General features: G+C 38.5%; 1 protein-coding gene across 9 annotated transcripts in view; it reads right to left on the bottom strand.

The window, feature by feature from the left end:
• The window catches only part of ALKBH3 (alkB homolog 3, alpha-ketoglutarate dependent dioxygenase), a 38,901-nt gene extending 27,602 nt beyond the window's left edge, over window positions 1-11,299 (bottom strand). Inside the window, exons 1-6 of one of the 9 annotated variants that reach the window (XM_053720227.1) lie at window positions 11,219-11,299; window positions 7,259-7,351; window positions 4,811-4,893; window positions 4,703-4,737; window positions 4,551-4,598; window positions 156-259 (exon numbers count right to left, since the gene is read on the bottom strand). In XM_053720227.1, coding sequence (XP_053576202.1) covers window positions 156-259; window positions 4,551-4,598; window positions 4,703-4,737; window positions 4,811-4,893; window positions 7,259-7,331 — 343 coding nt within the window. In that variant the 5' untranslated portion in view covers window positions 7,332-7,351; window positions 11,219-11,299. Of the gene's footprint in view, window positions 1-155; window positions 260-4,550; window positions 4,599-4,702; window positions 4,738-4,810; window positions 4,894-7,258; window positions 7,719-7,746; window positions 7,843-7,915; window positions 8,065-11,218 lie in introns of those variants that run through there. The other 8 variants (XM_053720229.1, XM_053720223.1, XM_053720224.1 and 5 more) reach the window with 8 other exon arrangements.
• Window positions 11,300-19,445: the final 8,146 nt, after the last annotated feature.

Raw genomic sequence — 19,445 nt, 5'->3', positions numbered from 1 at the left:
CAAAAAGATTGGTCAGGGCAGGAAAAGAAGGAGATGAAAGCGATCAGGGGTTTATACAATATATTGGTAGCGAAGAAATATGATGTTAGAACAAACATACTAATGTGGGGGATCAAGTCTAGAACATTAGGCAGAGTTTTATAGAATGACATTACCAGGCCCCATGTTTGTCTTCTGGCCCCATGAGACCTCCTGGAGCAACTGCTCAAACATCCAGTCAGCTTCGCTGGAGTCTATAAACAAAGGGAAGAGATGTACCCTGGAAGAGACCAGAATATTCATTACTCAGATTTGGCAGTAATTTCACAAACATAGAAAAGTAGAGACATAAACAGCCAAAGTTTATCTAAACAATGAGCTACACATAGTCCAGGCAATGATCACATGGTATGGCCACAGATGATACCTATATATCTATTTCTGAGCAATATATATATAATACATGCAAAAGAAACTAAAGTTTGCACAACTTCAAGGAGAAAGAGCAACAGACAGTACAGGAGTGTTTGACAAGAGCCAGAGCTCCTAAAAATGTACTTTTGGTTCCTGACCTTTGGAACATTCTGCATCTAAAATCACTGGAAACCCCCAAAATTTATGTCTGGCTTAACAATACTGCAATAGCATCTATGATTAGATTCACTAACTAGCGGGTCTTATATCACACAGAACTTGTAATGTTGAAGATTCATATAAACTACTTCCTATAGAAAGCAATGTGGATCCCTAGAAAGCAGCATCTCACAGGGACAACAAAGTGTAAACAGGCAGAACTTAGTTCTAATAAAAATTAGAGGTAAATGCAAATCGAAAAGCAAGATCAAATTATAGTTGTGTATGTTTTTTTTGTTTGTCAGTGAGTCATAAAGAATTTCAGAACTGTGGTGCGCAGCTGCAATTGGCGACTTTCTAATTACCAAAAGCAATGGCAAAGCCATGTATGTCTGCTATTTCTGAACAAAGGGGATCCCAGTGAAGCTTTTACATCCATTAGTGTCATGATTGCACAAGCTGTATGTAAATAATTTATTTCAGCAAGAAACCCAAAGTTTGTGAATTTTTTTTATTTTTTTTTTATATGATCGCATTTGGCAGGTTGCATGAAGTAAACCAAAATTGGCATAGATCAATACCTTGGGTTGTCTACTTAAAAAAAAAAAAAAAAAAAAAAAAATATATATATATATATATATATATATATATATATATATATATATATATATATATTTTTGATAGATAAATAAAAAGCAAGGCTCTATTTCTGTTTAAATGGAGTGATTGTAAATATGCTAAAAATGATCCGGTATTTTTGTTGTTTTCCCCTGAAATTCCCAGCCCAGAGACAGAACTTTTTTTCACTTTCTGCGATGAGATTTTTTTAGTGAACATTTTTCTGCAGGTCATTTTTAAATAAAATAAAATTGTAAATTTGTCAGTTACACTAAAGCACCAGATCAATTGCAATGTGTTGGTTAACTGGAGAATAAAGCAATATTTAAAGTTGTATAATCTAGTGCAGTAGTTGAAAATTGAATTACAAATTAGCTGCAGACAAAAAAGTAATTGTAAAATGTCTCTTGAATTAATTTATTTTCTTTTTCTCTTAGTCTAACATAGAAAGTAGTAATAAAAAGGTGCATTGCTCATACGAACATCTTACATTCAGAGGAAAACAAATACCTACTGTGCCGACCTCCTGCCTGTGGCGTACATGTTAGTAAATATCTACTGTGCCAACCTCCTGCCTGTGGCGTACATTTTAGTAAATACCTACTGTGCCAACCTCCTGCCTGTGGCGTACATTTTAGTAAATACCTACAGTGCCAACCTCCTGTCTGTGACATACATGTTAGTAAATACCTAATGTGCCAACCTCCTGCATGTGGCGTACATGTTAGTAAATATCTACTGTGCCAACCTCCTGCCTGTGACATACATGTTAGTAAATACGTATTGTGCTAACCTCCTGCCTGTGGCATACATGTAAGTAAATATCTACTGTGCTAACCTCCTGCCTGTGACGTACATGTTAGTAAATATCTACTGTGCCAACTTCCTGTCTGTGACGTACATGTTAGTAAATACCTACGTTGCCCAAATCCTGTCTGTGGTGTACATGTTAGTAAATACCTACTGTGCAAACCTCCTGCCTGTGGCGTACATGTTAGTAAATATCTACTGTGCTAACCTTCTGCCTGTGACGTACATGTTAGTAAATACCTACTGTGCCAACCTCCTGCCTGTGGCGTACATGCTAGTAAATACCTACTGTGCCAACCTCCTGCCTGTGGCGTACATGTTAGTAAATACCTACTGTGCCAACCTCCTGCCTGTGGCATACATGTTAGTAAATACGTACTGTGCTAACCTCCTGCCTGTGGCGTACATGTTAGTAAATACCTACTGTGCCAACCTCCTGCCTGTGGCATACATGTTAGTAAATACCTATTGTGCCAACCTCCTGCCTGTGGCGTACATTTTAGTAAATACCTACTGTGCCATCCTCCTGCCTGTGGCGTACATGTTAATAAATACCTACTGTGCCAACCTCCTGCCTGTGGCGTACATTTTGGTAAATACCTACTATGCCATCCTCCTGCCTGTGGCATACATTTAAGTAAATATCTACTGTGCCAACCTCCTGCCTGTGGCATAAATGTAAGTAAATACCTACTGTGCCAACCTCCTGCCTGTGGCATACATGTTAGTATATACCTAGTGTGCCAACCTCCTGCCTGTGACGTACATGTTAGTAAATACCTACTTTGCCCACATCCTGCATGTGGTGTACATGTTAGAAATACCTACTGTGCCAACCTCCTGCCTCTGGCGTACATGTTAGTAAATATCTACTATGCCAACCTTCTGCCTGTGACGTACATGTTAGTAAATACGTACTGTGCTAACCTCCTGCCTGTGGCGTACATGTTAGTAAATACCTACTGTGCCAACCTCCTGCCTGTGGCATACATGTTAGTATATACCTAGTGTGCCAACCTCCTGCCTGTGACGTACATGTTAGTAAATACCTACTGTGCCAACCTCCTGCCTGTTGCGTACATTTTAGTAAATACCTAATGTGCCAACCTCCTGCCTGTGGCGTACATGTTAGTAAATATCTACTGTGCCAACCTCCTGCCTGTGGCATACATGTAAGTAAATATCTACTGTGCCAACCTCCTGCCTGTGGCATACATGCTAGTATATACCTAGTATGCCAACCCCCTGCCTGTGACGTACATGTAAGTAAATATCTACTGTGCCAACCTCCTGCCCCCAGAGACAGAACTTTTTTTCACTTTCTGCGATGAGATTTTTTTAGTGAACATTTTTCTGCAGGTCATTTTTAAATAAAATAAAATTGTAAATTTGTCAGTTACACTAAAGCACCAGATCAATTGCAATGTGTTGGTTAACTGGAGAATAAAGCAATATTTAAAGTTGTATAATCTAGTGCAGTAGTTGAAAATTGAATTACAAATTAGCTGCAGACAAAAAAGTAATTGTAAAATGTCTCTTGAATTAATTTATTTTCTTTTTCTCTTAGTCTAACATAGAAAGTAGTAATAAAAAGGTGCATTGCTCATACGAACATCTTACATTCAGAGGAAAACAGCTTTGCAGACTGTGAAAAGCTAGGGAACGAGCTTGCAAAAATCTCAGAGCCAGACAACAATCAATGCACTGCTCCTTTGCAGCACTACTGCATATTTGACTGTTGTCTTCAAACAGCACTTTGCTCTGGATGCACTGTGTTAAGGAAAACTTATACAATGCAGCCAGAGAACAGCTCTGTTTTAAAAAGAACATCCTAATGTGGAGCAGCACTGAAAAATTAAAGTGCTAACAGTTCCTGTTCTTTCTGCAGACATGCTGCATTTTCTGCGATGACATCTCAGATCACTCTATGTTCTGCCTTGGGGATTCCCAGTAGCGAAGGGGTTAAGTTTTTAGGGCACACTTACAAACCAGAGTTCCAGGATATCTGAAGCAGAACACAGGTGAAATAATCAGCTGATCAGTAACCATTGTTATTAAACTGCGCTTATTCAAAGTAATCTGGCCTATCAGTGCCCTAAGGACTAGAACTGAAAAAGTGGTTTTAAAGGAAGCATCTCACTTTATCTGCATGTGAAGTACTATATGGGAATGAGCTCCTGGTCATCCAGACATGCAGATAGAACCATGTATATCAAAGCCAATCTGCAGTTTTGTTTATTGAATGTTATAGGGACCCTTGCAATTAAGCTTCATGCCGGACAGATAGCTCAGCATGCTAAGTGCACTGTGGCTGAGCTCTGTAGCAACACAAGGGTTGCAGGCTCGATCCCCGGCGAGGTCCACTCAGCCTTTCATCCTTCTGAGGTTGATAAAATGAGCAGCGCTTTGAGACCCTTACGGGTGATTAGCCGCGCTTTACAAGTACCCAATACATACATACATAGTAAAGCTTCACAGACTTAGAAAGCATTAATGAAGTCAAGAATTAATGCAGGTAGACCTTGTTTGCTTTGAAATCCAGCCTTGAAGAACATGGATCTCTTTCTTACCTGGAAACTCCCGCAGGAGATACACTGAGCTCATGGACACCAGCCACACTGCCAGAACAAGGGAATAAAAGTGAGAAACCACAGAATAAGAACTCATTAATATCTGCTATTAGTTAGCTTATACTATATTCAAGACAGTGTGCTTTACTTACTCAATCAACCGGGGTTCTGGCACCCGACGAGCCACCTGAAAGAAGTCACAGTAAGGCCGTGTGGCAAGAAAAGGAGGCCGTGCTAAGCAATGTAAATGATAACTATACCTCTGTTGGTTCTTTGTAAACAAATTGTTTCTCTTGGGAAGGCTGCTCCTTACACCACTGATATGGCCTAGCTGGGGGGGCTGCTGGAAGGAAGTATAAGCTGTTGTTAAACACAGCCGCCTTAGGTGATAACCCAACTTCTTTATTCAAATTTGTGCAATAGAGTTCCCAGCCCAATGTAACGAGTGATACAAAAAGGACACGTAAAACGTCTGTGACAAGTTACCTATTACTGACCTACTGAGTATGAAGTGCTTCACAGCAGAACCAATATTCAAGAATTACCAGAATAAATATATTTAGGGGACAGAAAAACTTTTTTATTTATTTTTTACAATATTGTGCTCACTTTACTGTAGGGTGCTCCCGCGCAGATGTTTCATTTCTCGCTGGAGCATGCATTAACTACTTATAAGAAAACAATACTTAAGTAGTATACATAGTTCAGGTATATAAATTAATAGCAATTATTTTTGCTATGTAATAGTTAATTCAAACTGTAAAAATAATTAAATTGTTTTTGAGTCATTATATTTAGCATAAGTATAAAGTGATGCGGCCCTCTGTCACTCTCACCATCACTAACCAGCCCTCTATATGAAAATGTTTAGCTGCCCTTGTATAAAGGCACAGTGATGTACATAACTGGTGAGTAGGGAAAACTTTATCCAGGACCTTGGGTTCTGATTTCTGCATGTGGCATATATAGAAGCTACAGGGCCTTGGGTTCTGATTTCTGCATGTGGCATATATAGAAGCTACAGGGCCTTGGGTTCTGATTTCTGCATGTGGCATATATAGAAGCTACAGGGCCTTGGGTTCTGATTTCTGCATGTGGCATATATAGAAGCTACAGGGCCTTGGGTTCTGATTTCTGCATGTGGCATATATAGAAGCTACAGGGCCTTGGGTTCTGATTTCTGCATGTGGCATATATAGAAGCTACAGGGCCTTGGGTTCTGATTTCTGCATGTGGCATATATAGAAGCTACAGGGCCTTGGGTTCTGATTTCTGCATGTGGCATATATAGAAGCTACAGGGCCTTGGGTTCTGATTTCTGCATGTGGCATATATAGAAGCTACAGGGCCTTGGGTTCTGATTTCTGCATGTGGCATATAGAAGCTGCAGGGCCTTGGGTTCTGATTTCTGCATGCGGCATATATAGAAGCTACAGGGCCTTGGGTTCTGATTTCTGCATGCAGCTTATAGAGAAGCAGCAGGGCCTTGGGTTCTGATTTCTGCATATGGCTTATAGAGAAGCTGCAGGGCCTTGGGTTCTGATTTCTGCATATAGCTTATAGAGAAGCTGCAGGGCCTTGCATTCTGATTTCTGCATATGGCTTATAGAGAAGCTGCAGGGCCTTGAGTTTTGATTTTTCATGTAGGTTATAGAAGAGACACAGGGGGTTGTGTTCCGATGTATGCACATAGCTGCAATAAGGGACTCGATTATTTATGAACGTGGTTTATAGATGAGTTGCAGGGCCTGGGGCTTTGATGTATGCATGTGGCTCTTAAAGAAGCTGCAAGGCCTTAAGTTTTGATCTGTGCATGTGATTTATCACACGTAATTCATCAGAGCATGTCATTTTATCACTACCAACTGTGCACGTCCATAGGAGTTTAACACATAGTTAAAGTATAACTCATGAGCTGCAGTGAACTGCTGTTCCCAAGCAAACTTTAACCTTTGTAGGGGTTAAACACATAGACATTCATGGTCAGTAGTGTTAAAATAAAAATTAGAACATGTAAATTTTGTGCTGCAATGTCCCTTTAAGTTAATACTTTTTTTTTTAAACAAAATATGTGCAGCTGTCCAAAAATACTAAATATAAAACCGTGATTATAAACCATGGTACTGAGACATCATACTTGCAACAAACAAACAGATTTAGAATTAGAGCATGTCATATTTTTATCATTTCTATTGGACTCCAAAAAAAAATGCAGAAAAAAGTAGTGCAAAATAAAAAAAAGATATACTAATACTGCACAATACACATCACTAAAATCATTCAGGATTAAACATTATGCTCCCATAAAGATAACATGAACAAGCTGAGACGTTTTCATCATTAAAGGGACAGTCTAATTGAAAATATTTATTGTTTAAAAAGATGGGAATACGCACAGTTATCTTTATGACACACATGAACTAGTGCTGTCTAGCTGTAAAAAAAAAAAAAAAAAACTAAAAATGCACTGAGATAAGAGGCGGCCTGCAAGGGCTTATAAATTTGCATATTAGCCTACCTAGGTTTAGCTTTCAACAAAGAAAAAAGGTGTACACATTATTTTTATTGCATACTAGTGGAATATGGGGTACCAGCAGCATAAAAACAATACATCAGTGGTTTTGCATCACAATAACATAAAAGTTTAGGAAACAAAACCAGTGCTATGGACAAGAATTAAAAAAGAATATCTAGGTCCTGTTCTTCACCTGCTTGAGGAATACGTCTGGTGGGTCCAGCCCAAGCTCCCTGCACACGTGCCCGCCTCCGTTTGTCCTCCATAGCCCCAGTCACTTCTCACCCTACAAAAAACATTTGCTGAATCTTACAAGTCTTTCTGTACAGAATAAGAAAAGCACACTAAATCAAATGAGCTTCTTAACTGCCATTGCACTTGGACCATAATGCACAAGTCTCATGCACAGTCTGTAGGGCCATCATGCTATTTGCACTTTGAAATATGGAGCATTTTGTTTTCCAATATTATGAATTAATAAACCAGGTCACTGTTTACATTTATATCAATAATGACTTCTACACATCTCTTATTATGTTGTATTGTTCCATAAATTTTGATTTGTTTTTCACCCAATTCGCCTATATATTTTCATCCAATGTAACTCCAACTCAATATAAAGAAACAAAAAGCACCAAGCTGAATGTGAGACGTGAACTTAGCACCAAAATCATTACATACAGTATGAACAAGATAAGACTACCAGTCTGTTAGCACTGTACACACATATCACCAACTACCCATACTGCACTCGTGGTCAACTCCACATTCACTTCCTGCCCACCTGTGCCCATGCTTTGCTCACTTCCTGTTCTCCCGCGTAATGACTTTCTATCTAAGTACTATTTACCGTAACAAAGCAACTAGACAGTATTAATTTCCCGTTGATTGAATTCAGTTTCCAACCATAATATACTGATAACCCGCCACTATCGATTAAAACGCGCAAATAATAATTATAGTCATAGAAACCAAAAGTTTAGTTTAGGTTTCGCTATACTTCTCACTGTCATTTTATACATACACTTCCTGTGTTACACTAAAAGAATTCCGTCTCCAGCGCAGTCCTAACAGACTTTCTCCTATATAGAATTTACTTTGTAATAAAATATTTGAGAATTATTAGTTCGACTTTTTTTAGCGTGAGTTCACACTTCTAGGTGCAACAAAGCTGAAGGGGATACATGAGAAAAAGTATTTACTTTAAAAATATGGTCCCAGTTAGAAGTTGACCAGATTTTTAAAATTAAATCCGGGGACATTTTTTTTTATTAAGAAATGGTAAAAAACTATTTTATTAGCATATTTTCCTCAAATTATATATGCAGTGTATTTGGTATGGGTTTATTATGGAGTGATTGTATGATATATATACGTTACAGTATTTCTCACATTTTCACACACACACAAGTTCAAGCATACATTTACACACATGCACATACACACAAAAGCATATATATATACACATACACAAGCATACATATACACACATACGTTACAAGCATACATATACACATTTACACACATGCACATATACACACAAGCATACATATACACGCATGCACACACACAAGCATACATTTATACACACACACAAGCATACATATACACACATACCCAAGCATACATATACACACAAGCAAACATTTACACACATACACAAGTATACATATATAAACATACACAAACAATCATACATATACACACATGCACACACACAAGCATACATATACACACATGCAATATACATACAAGCATACGTATATACACATACACAAACAAGCATACATTTACACACATACTAGCATTCATATACACAGTCACAAGCCTACATGCACATGCGCACACAGACACACAAGCATACATATATACACATACACAAGCATACATATACACGCTAGGGTGACCACGTGTCCCGTATTGCCCGGGACAGTCCCACATTTCAATGGTCTGTCCCTGGTCCCGGGTACCTTCATTATTTGTCCCGGACTGGAGTGAAACTGAGAAACTGACAGCAGTGACTTCACAGCTGCGCAGATTGACTCACTCTCACTAAGTCTCTAGTAGGGCTAGGTGCCGGCTTCCCACAGTGCAGATCATGAGAGTGTTAAGGCCCCTCCTAGACGACATCCCCACTATCCCAGGGGGCCAGACTCCAGATCAGAGGCGCCGCATGCCAGTGACCAGTAAATTGAGGGAGCCGCTTCCGGATTGGAATCCGGATACTAATTTCATTGTGGTTGCCACCACAGCTCTAGTCTAGCTAGCCTTTACTAGCCTCTACTACTGTCTATATAATGCGATGAAACAAGCGTGGACCCGGAGCACTTTTTTTTATTGGGGGCGGGGCCTCGCTGGGGGGGCGTCCCGGGGGGGCGTCCCTGAATGGCAGTTTGGATATGTGGTCACCCTAATACACGCATGCACACACAAGCATACATATACATGCATGCACATACACACACACACAAGCATACATATAGACACATACACACACACGCACAAACACAAGCATGCATATACACACATGCACATACACGCACAAACACAAGCATACATATACACACATACACAAGCTCTTCCCTTCTAACTTGCACGCTGCCTGCTCTACGCTGGGATGAAGTGACATTATCAGGACGATCACTTCTTCCCAGCGCTTGACTGCAGTACAACAGGAGCAGGGGACATAATTTTCCCGGGGACAGTCTCCTCAATCTGGGGACTGTCCCCTAAAATCGGGGACGTCTGGTCACCCTAAGTTAGTCTGATCCTGGGAGATATGTGGGTTCCACTTGTAGTGTAGGTTTGTTCCGTGTTTTGCGAAACTAATTGTCTTCCTATGTCATACATACACTTTCATTCGAGGTCACTGTGAAATCAGTTTTGTCAAAATGTGGTCCCTGCGATGTACATATGTTTGTTGCAGGTAAGTAGGTCCCTGTGGTATCCTGTGAGCTTCTTGCCTGTAAGTGGCTCAGTGTGAGGTTCTATAGGTTCACTTACAGCCCCAGTGCCACCTCAGCCATGTTTTCCTGGACACTTATGAGTTACACATGTTCAGGGTTGCCACCTTCAATTCAGAAAAATAAGGGACGCCTGCCGCAGCGGTAGGGTTGCCACCTCAGCCATGTTTTCCTGGACACTTATGAGTTACACATGCTGCAGGGTGTTTAGGGAGGAACATGTATTGTGTTTCTGGACAGCACTATTCATATACCCCCCTGCACACCCTGCAGCATGTGTAACTTATAAGTGTTCTGTATTTTAAGGGACGGGTGGCAACCCTACGCAGCGGTGACCACACCCCTCGGGGGCACGATGACCACAGGCCCGATGACGTGCCATTGGTGGTAAATCCGAATTCACCCAATTGTTGCATGGCCCACCTGCTGGACGCCAAAGGGGGCTTGCAATGATTGGATGAAGCCGAATTTGTCAAATAAGACAAAAAAAAATTGTGAGATGCGGTCGGAAGAACGGCGCAAAGTTTACGATCAATAAATGGTAATTATTTTACAAAGGAAGCATCTTTAAAATCCTACCTGTGTCACTTGTTCTATTTGAGTAACAGGTGACATTATTACTATTAAAGCTCAGCACTCTGCTAACAGTGTCACTTCTTCTACGTGAGTAACAGGTGACATTATTACTATTATAGCTCAGCACTCTGCTACCTGTGTTACTTCTATTTGAGTAACAAGTGACATTATTACTATTATACCAGAGTAATAATACAGTATTTACTATTCTGCACTTGAGTAATAATACAATTCTTCACTTTGCAGCCACGTTATTAACCAATTAGTACATATCTATGATTAACACTGTTCTAAAGTAACAACACACCTATGTCACTTGCATTACTATTATCCTAGAGTAATAACACATTGCAAGTTAAAATCTATAGTAATAATGATGTACTTGAACATACTAAAATACTATTACATCAATATTAGCAAACCAGAGCAATAATTGTACCAACAAATCCATATTACTAGAAATGGCAACACAACACAAAAGTAATAAAATGCATTTTCTGACATAACTACTGATATACAGCGTGACACTGATGGTTAGTGACACATGCTAATGTCTTGGTGAAGTCAGTGTGAGGGCTCATTACACTAACCGAACACCTGGTTTTATCACTTACCTCAGGTGCACACCGGTAACTTAACGCAATCAATCACACAGTGGCCTCTGTCACAGACTCACAGCCCCTCAGTCTTGTTAGTTTACCATAGAGTTTTGGAGGACCCAAGGACAGAGAGTCAACATTTTGATATGCAGTAACCAGAGTGACCTGCAAGGGGAGAGGAGAGACTGCGTTTCCGCCATGTTTGTTGTGGTTAAGTCAGTCAATTTTTCTGTAATTACGAAGTTCAAGTGGTGTCAGTCCAGTCCAATGAACCAGGGACAAGTGAAATGAAGAGTTGTCTCAATCTCAGGAACATAACATTGTATTAATAATATCACTGATACAAGTGACCATAAGGGACGGGTGGCAACCCTACACATGCTGCAGGGAGGAACATGTATTGTGATCCTGTACAGCACTATTCATATTCCTTCCTGCACACCCTGCAGCATGTGTAACTCATAAGTGTTCTGTATTTTAAGGGACGGATGGCAACCCCAGAGAGAAGTGGATGCTTGCAAGAGGCAGAGGTATTATTAACGAGTAGGTATCAAAGGTACAGATGTTCTTATTGTAGGGAAGTCCCTATGTTGTTCATTTATTATTATCATTTATTTGTATAATGTCGTCATTTTATGCCACTGAATTTTCTTTTCTTTTTTTTCAGTTATTTGTTGGCACAGGCTTACCGGTGAAATAGCCACCTAAGTTAAATGAAACGAGAAAATTGAGAGTCCCCAAAAGAAATCTACACATACTTAGAAGTATAAAAATGTGCATTCAGGCTTTTTTACGAATGCAGATTTGTCAAAGTTTTGCTGATTTGTCGAATCATTTAACCTTTTGGGGCCTATCAAGCTCCGAAAGGAGCTTGACGGACCGTGTTTCTGGCGAGTCTTCAGGCTCGCCAGAAACAGCAGTTATGAAGCAGCGGTCACAAAGACCGCTGCTCCATAACCTTTCCGCCTGCTCTGAGCAGGCGGACAGACATCGCCGTAAATCAACCCGATCGAGTACGATCGGGTTGATTGACATCCCCCTGCTGGCGGCCACGAGTCTGCAGGGGGTGGCGTTGCACCAGCAGCTCTTGTGAGCTGCTGGAACAATGCTGAATACAGAGAGCATATTGCTCTCCGTATTCAGAGAGCTCTGGCGGACCTGATCCGCACTGTTGGATCAGGTCCGCCAGACCTTGTTAAATAGAGGCCATTGAGTGCTAAGCACTTTCCAATGTTATAAATGTATATCTTGCAGCGCCAAGATGTCAACCATACAAGCTGTGCTCTAGTTGCGGAATCTCCCAACCAGATCCCAAAATGTCAATAAATTAAAAGTGCTTAGTGAGTACAGCGCTACAAAATCCTAGAGAGAAGGATTTGTGGCTAAAGATGGTGTCCACGATTGGTATAACTATAAGTGACTATAAGGGTTGATAGTATTGCAAATAGCCTATAGGTCTAAGTGCATAAATATTATGATGTATACAAAAGATAATAACTTATAATCGATCAGATGCTCCTATATGTTATGCTAAAACCATTTATTTTGTTAATAACATTTTACTAATAACATTTGATTTAACATATATAGTTAAAAATCCTTGACAATGTGTGTGTGCATAAAATACATAAAAGTCCTTTAAAACACAGTTCTATGACAGGATATTAAAAACAAATCTATGGTACCAATATGTGCACATAAAAAAGGGGGGGGGGGGGATTTCCAGAATACAGTCTTAAAACTGAAGAATGGTCATGAGATCCAATGGTATACCGACTTTATAAAGTGTCCCAATGAAAAATATGAAAAAATAACATAAAAATGTGTGAAAAAATAAATTAATTGCCTCTTAAAAATGAGAAAAAACAGAAAATTATCAAAAATATCAAAATATAAAAAAATATAAAAAATATATAAAAAATATATAAAATTTGTGATATCACAACTGTGAAAAAATAAAAAATAAAATGAGTGAAGTGTTGTCAAAAATATGCCTTAGTGAAAGTCAAATATATCCTTAAAAATAGTGATATATATAATAGTGTAACAGATAATCCCAAAAGGTGTAACAAATGTTCCCAAAAGGTACTGATAACTCCAAATGCAAATGGTATTGAGAAGTCTATTGAGACTTAAATGTATCCAAAGTATATATCCAAACAGGTGTAGTTATATTGTGTAGGTCCTCTTCTTGAGGTGTGTGTTAAAACTTCAGTATATCATCTTGAACCTCTCCACAAAGGCTTAGAGTGACATACATGGTGTCACCTGTGTATAAAAACAAGTCAGAGATGATGATGCTAAGCACTTTCCCACATGGGTGCTAAGATTTTTTTATGTTTTATTTTTATTTTTTTGAAAAATTTTTTTAACTTTTTTTTCTTTTTCTTCAGACCCCCAAGACTTACACTGTTGTAAAGGTTAGGCCATTACATTTCCAACAGTGGGTCTTGGGGGTCTGTAGCTGCTTAGATGCCTGAGATACAGGCTTCTAAGCAGCATGCCCCCTTGCTTCTATACTTAACATTGTTAAGTATAAATAAAGTTGCACGGTGACGTCATCACGTCATTGCGCGTGATGTCACTGCGCATCACGTGAAGCTGTGGCGATGCCTGTCACTATGCAGGCCCGATTTCCGGGGTAGGAGCGGGTGGGAGCCCCCATATCTCCCTCAAGGTGGAAGAGTGCTAGCGATGGCTCTGAGCCGGCATTAGCACCAGAGTGGGAAACTCTGTGACGGCTCAGAGCCGCCATTAGCACTCAAAGGGTTAAAATGCGAACAGACAAATATATTATTGGCTAAAACGGATGAAAATGATTGCTTGAGTAAATAGATTTGTTCATGGCATTTGGCACCAAAAGAACGTATAGGAATGGGGGGGAAGGAGTTATATTTTTGGTTAATAAGCTCCTTTGTTTGTAATGAACATTTATTTGTCCATCAACCTCTGTCCAAACCTGCTATAGTATTAATGACTGATGTTAGGGACAGTTGTTCAGGCACTAAATGCGGGATTTCAGTCATACAGGAGGTGTCTGTTCCTTTAATTGTTCTAATCCCATTCATGTAAGAATTTTGTTAATATTAATTGTCTATATTAGCTGTTCACATTGGAAACAATGGTAATAAATTCAATTTTTGTCAGAACCGAATGCCTGCATGGAAGAAATTCGTCTGAACCGAATATTTAAAAAAAATCCAAAACAAATCTTTCAGACGAAACAAAATTTTCCAAATATCTTTATTGATTCCAGCAACAGCAAGAACATAAAAAGTAAATACATGTCGAATTGTATTTCATTATGCCATGCAAGGCCATCATACATATAGAAAAACAGAAATACAAATAATGACAATAGTGAATAATATCACGCAAACATAAAAAGAAACAAGTGAATACTAATACCTGACTTTTTAGCATCTAGTCAATTATATCGCTGGAAATTTTATAAAAATTTAAACCACTAATGAGGAGGGGGAAAAAAAAAAAAAAAAAAAAAAAAAAGAGGAAAAGAAGAAAAAATTCTCTATTCTATACACCTTCTCTCTCTCTCGCCCGCCCACCCACTCCACACCTCCCCTACTGACCCCACCTCTTCTCTTTCTTTACTTATTATTTCACAATTACTATTTCATAGTGTTATCTCCCGGGGGCCCGCTATCCATGTTGACGGGAATACTTCTAATATAACCAATTCCAAAAAGGCTATAGAATTTAAGAAGGGTTGTAAAATACGTCTTTGAATCTGTAATGGGTAAGAAGTAATTAATGGAGACCAATCCAGAAGAAAGGCCCTGACCTTACGTTCAGCTGTGAATTTAGTATGAAAGGATTCAAATGAAATTTGGAACTGGATTTCTTTCAAGAACCCTGTGATTCTAGGAGCTGTATGATCTTTCCAGCCTTTAGTGATTAACTGTCTCGCAATTATAATAATTGTGTTAAATATCTTTATCGCCCTCTTAGGGCGTAACTCAGTATTAGTTAGAAAAACTACCTCATCAGCCGTGAATGGTGCCGTATCTCTATAGATTTTACTATACCAGAATCTTATCTTTTGCCAATATTGTTGAATCTTTGGACAAGACCAAAACATATGAAAAATATCCGCCCTATCCAAGGAACATCTTGGGCAAGCATAATTCTGAGAAGGATAGAATCTGGCCATTTTATCTGGGGAAAGATAATAATTATTGACTAGTTTTAGATGCGCTTCCTTCCATGATGTGGAAACTTGTAATTTTTCTAACTCTGTGAAGCTTCGCTCAATCCTGTTCTCCTCTAATTCTGGCAAATATTTCTTCCAGAAGTTATATAGATTATCTACACCTAATTCACCCTGTCTAGCCAGAAGGATATCATAGATCAGTGATATTGAAGACTGACCCAGAGAGAATTGCCGGATAATATTTTTAATGTCTATCCAATCCCTTAGAAATTCCAAATTCCATTTTTGTGTAAATATGTAGTGCCTTAGTTGAAAATAAGCAAATAAATTCGAACAATGTAGATTAAACCTTTGAAATAATAATTCTGAGGGTAATAACTGATTATCATCAAATAACTGATAAACATAAATCAGTCCAGCTTCGGCCCATAGTCTAAACACTCTCTGATTTATGCCCGGAGTAAATTCAGGGTTACCTACTATAGGGAGATATTCAGAAAAGAATGGGGAGATTTTTAGTATTCGACAAATTTTTTGCCAAGCTATAATAACATTTTTAAGGGAAATTAGTTTACTAAGATTTGAGGGTAACTTTGGTACCGGGCAATGAAGAACCGCTTTCAATGAAAAGGGGGAGATGAGGAACGATTCTAGCTCTGTTGTCACGAACTTATCTACCCCTGTGATCCAATCGAGGGCCAGTTTGACCAAGCTAGCCAAATTATAAAGCCTAAAGTCTGGCAAGGCCAAGCCTGCCCTAGGACGTTTCTGCATCAGTTTACTAAGACTAATCCTTGGCTTCTTATTACCCCATATAAATTTAGATACCCAAGACTGTACATTACCAATATCTTTATTGGTCATAAATAACGGGAGATTCTGGAACAGATATAGAACTCTAGGAAAGATAATAGATTTAATCAGATTAATTCTAGCAGTCAATGAGATGGGAAGCGAGGCCCAATTTTCAAGATCATTTTTAATTTTTTGTAATATCGGAGGGAAATTTAACTTATACCAAATTGTTGGGTTTCTATGAAAGGTAATACCTAGGTATCGAAAGAACTCAACCACTTTAAAGGGGTGATCTTTCCAGTTGGATCCTTTCTTATCTACCCAGAGGAGTTCACTCTTATCGAAATTTATTTTATAACCTGAGAAGGAGGAAATTTTTTTAAATAATTGTAACAATATGGGGATGGAATATTGCGCCTTGTCCAAGAATATTAACAAATCATCCGCATATAAGAGAGTATTTAAACTAAAGGAACCAAGTTGAACCCCTAATAGCCTATCCCGCAATAAGATAGCAAAAGGCTCCAAAGCTAAATTGAAGAGTAAAGGGGAGAGGGGACACCCTTGTCTTGTCCCTCTTTTAAGTGAAATATAAGGGGAGGAATGGCCATTGATGCAGAGAAATGAAATCGGATTTTTGTATAAATTCCTGACGAATTCAAGGAACTGTTTCTTGAATCCAAATCGTTCCAATGCCGTAAATAAATAGTTCCAGTTCACTGCATCAAAGGCCTTCTCAGCATCTACTGTTAGAATAGCTGCTTCAGAAATCTTTTTAAATTGTTCGTTCTTGGGATCTAAATTCCATGCATAATCTAGAAATGTAGTCACTTGACGTATATTCTTAAGCGAATTCCTATCCCTCATAAATCCAGTTTGATCTGGATGGATAATCTCATCTAATACCTTGGCCAGCCTAATCGAAATAATAGCAGTCAGCAGTTTATAATCAGCATTGAGTACTGATATAGGCCTATATGACCCTGGATCTTCCGGGTCCTTACCTTTCTTTAGAATCAGAGATATACGAGCAGCCGAGAAATAATTAGACATAGAATTACCAGCAGAAAAATAATAATTAAACAGATTCACTAATGATAATTTTACTTCCTCCTTCAGAATTTTATAAAATTCTATCGGGATAGCATCTGGTCCTGGTGATTTGTTAAGATTGGCTGATTGTATAGCCTCAAGAACTTCCTCCTCTGAGATAGGTCTGTTAAGCTCTGATAAACTCTCCTCCGAAATATTGGGGAGATTGACACTCGCCCAGAAATTTAATGCGTTGTCCGCATTAACCTGTGTTTCTGCATAAAGCCGTTGGAATACGTTGAAAAATGTCTGACTAATATCCTCTGTATTAGTATATTTTATATTCCCCCTTTTAATAGTCGAGATAATATTCTTACTTTTTCTCACCATAGCTACTTTAGCCAGAAATTTAGCTGAGGCCCCATAATGACCTCTGAATTGATAATTTGTTTTCAATTCATCTTCCTGTGACCTTTGTTTGAGGAAGATATCTCTTTCCCTTTTCAATTTACAATATCTATCCCAGTTATCTCTTGTCTGATCGAGATAGAACTTTCTAAGCGCGTTTCTAACTTGTGCTGTTAACTGTAATTCTTGCTCCAGCTTTTTCTTCTTCCAAGTGGATAAATAAAGCTTAATTTCCCCCCTTAATACAGCTTTCGCTGCTTCCCAGAATACCTCTGGTTTACTAAATTGTCCTATATTGAAGGTAACATAATCCTTCCACTTCTGTTTTAACCAGTTGCTGAACTTAGGACTATCCGTCAAAAATCGGGGAAAAAAAAAAGACGTATTCTGGGTCTTAGGGGGGGAGATGGCCACCAAAGTGAAAGAGATTACCGCATGATCAGAGATAACAATATCATAGATATTTGCTTCTGATCTGCATAAGGCAAGCGGTTTAGAAATTAGGAACATATCAATCCTCGAGAATGTCATGTGGGTTTTAGACTCACATGAAAAACTACGGACTTCTGGATTTTTAAATCTCCATATATCAATTAATTTCAATTCGTGACAAAAAGACTTAAAATATTTTGCTACTTTGTTATTTTCTCGTAGGTTTTTTGAGGACAATCTATCTAAAATGGGGCATAATGTCATATTAAAATCCCCCCCTAAAACTAAATTAGCTGCTGAAAACAGAAATAATTTACTTCTAATATTTTCCCAGAAAATAGGCGAAAAGGAATTGGGACCATATATATTACAGATGATAAAATTACATCTATTAATCTGAATATGTAGTATCAGGTATCTTCCCTCTGGGTCAGTCTCCTTCCTCACAATGTTATAATCTAGATTTTTATGAAACAAAATGGCTACCCCTGATTTTCTTCTAACTCCTGGAGCTGCAATACATTCCCCTACCCATTTACACTTTAATTTCATAGCTTCTGCCAGATTCAAATGTGTTTCCTGTAACAACACAATATCGGGATTAAACTTCAACAGATGTTTAATAATCAATTTACGTTTTCTAGGCGACGTAATGCCCCCTACATTCCAAGAAAGCATATTAATCCTAACTGCCATTAAACATATTAAAAATATAAATGCACTGATAAGCTATTTTTAAGCTATGGTCTACATTAACTTAGCCCCAGAGGTGGGAGGGGGAAGAGAGAGGCGAGAGGACCGGCGAGGGAGAGAAAAAAAAAAAAAAAAAAAAAAAAGGGAAATCCTACGTAATAAAAAGAAAGCTGCCCGTTCTATACCTGTGAAATATTCAATTTTAAAATAATAAGTGCTCAACAACAATATAAATTCTTTTTTCCATTTAACTCTGTCCATGTGCACTGCAATCCTCAAGAGCATATCTATAATCATCATAATAAGTACATAAAAAGAAAGAAAGAGAAAACACACAAAAAAATCAGCGCTTACCCAGACACATAGCGCTTCTATCTTACTTAACATAATTTCAATTTTAAAATAGTAAGTGCTCCACAACAATATAGATTCTTTCTTCCATTTAACGTTATCAGTGTGCCCCGCAGATATCAAAAACATATCTATAATCCTCATAGTAAGCACAAAGTAATAATGAAGAAAAAGAAAAACGCACCAAAAATCAGCGCGTACCCAGACACATTGCATATCCATCTTACTTGGCATAAATTCCCCTATCTAAACCTGAGTTAATTTCCCTAGTATATTATAGGGTACTAATAAATTCATGGGCCTCTTGGGGATTATTAAGGATTCGTCTAACCCCATTTTCTTCTAACATAATCTTTGCGG

Source organism: Bombina bombina, chromosome 7 (assembly GCF_027579735.1).
Source record: "Bombina bombina isolate aBomBom1 chromosome 7, aBomBom1.pri, whole genome shotgun sequence".
NCBI classification, from domain to species: domain Eukaryota; kingdom Metazoa; phylum Chordata; class Amphibia; order Anura; family Bombinatoridae; genus Bombina; species Bombina bombina.
This window is presented reverse-complemented; position numbering and strand designations above follow the sequence as displayed.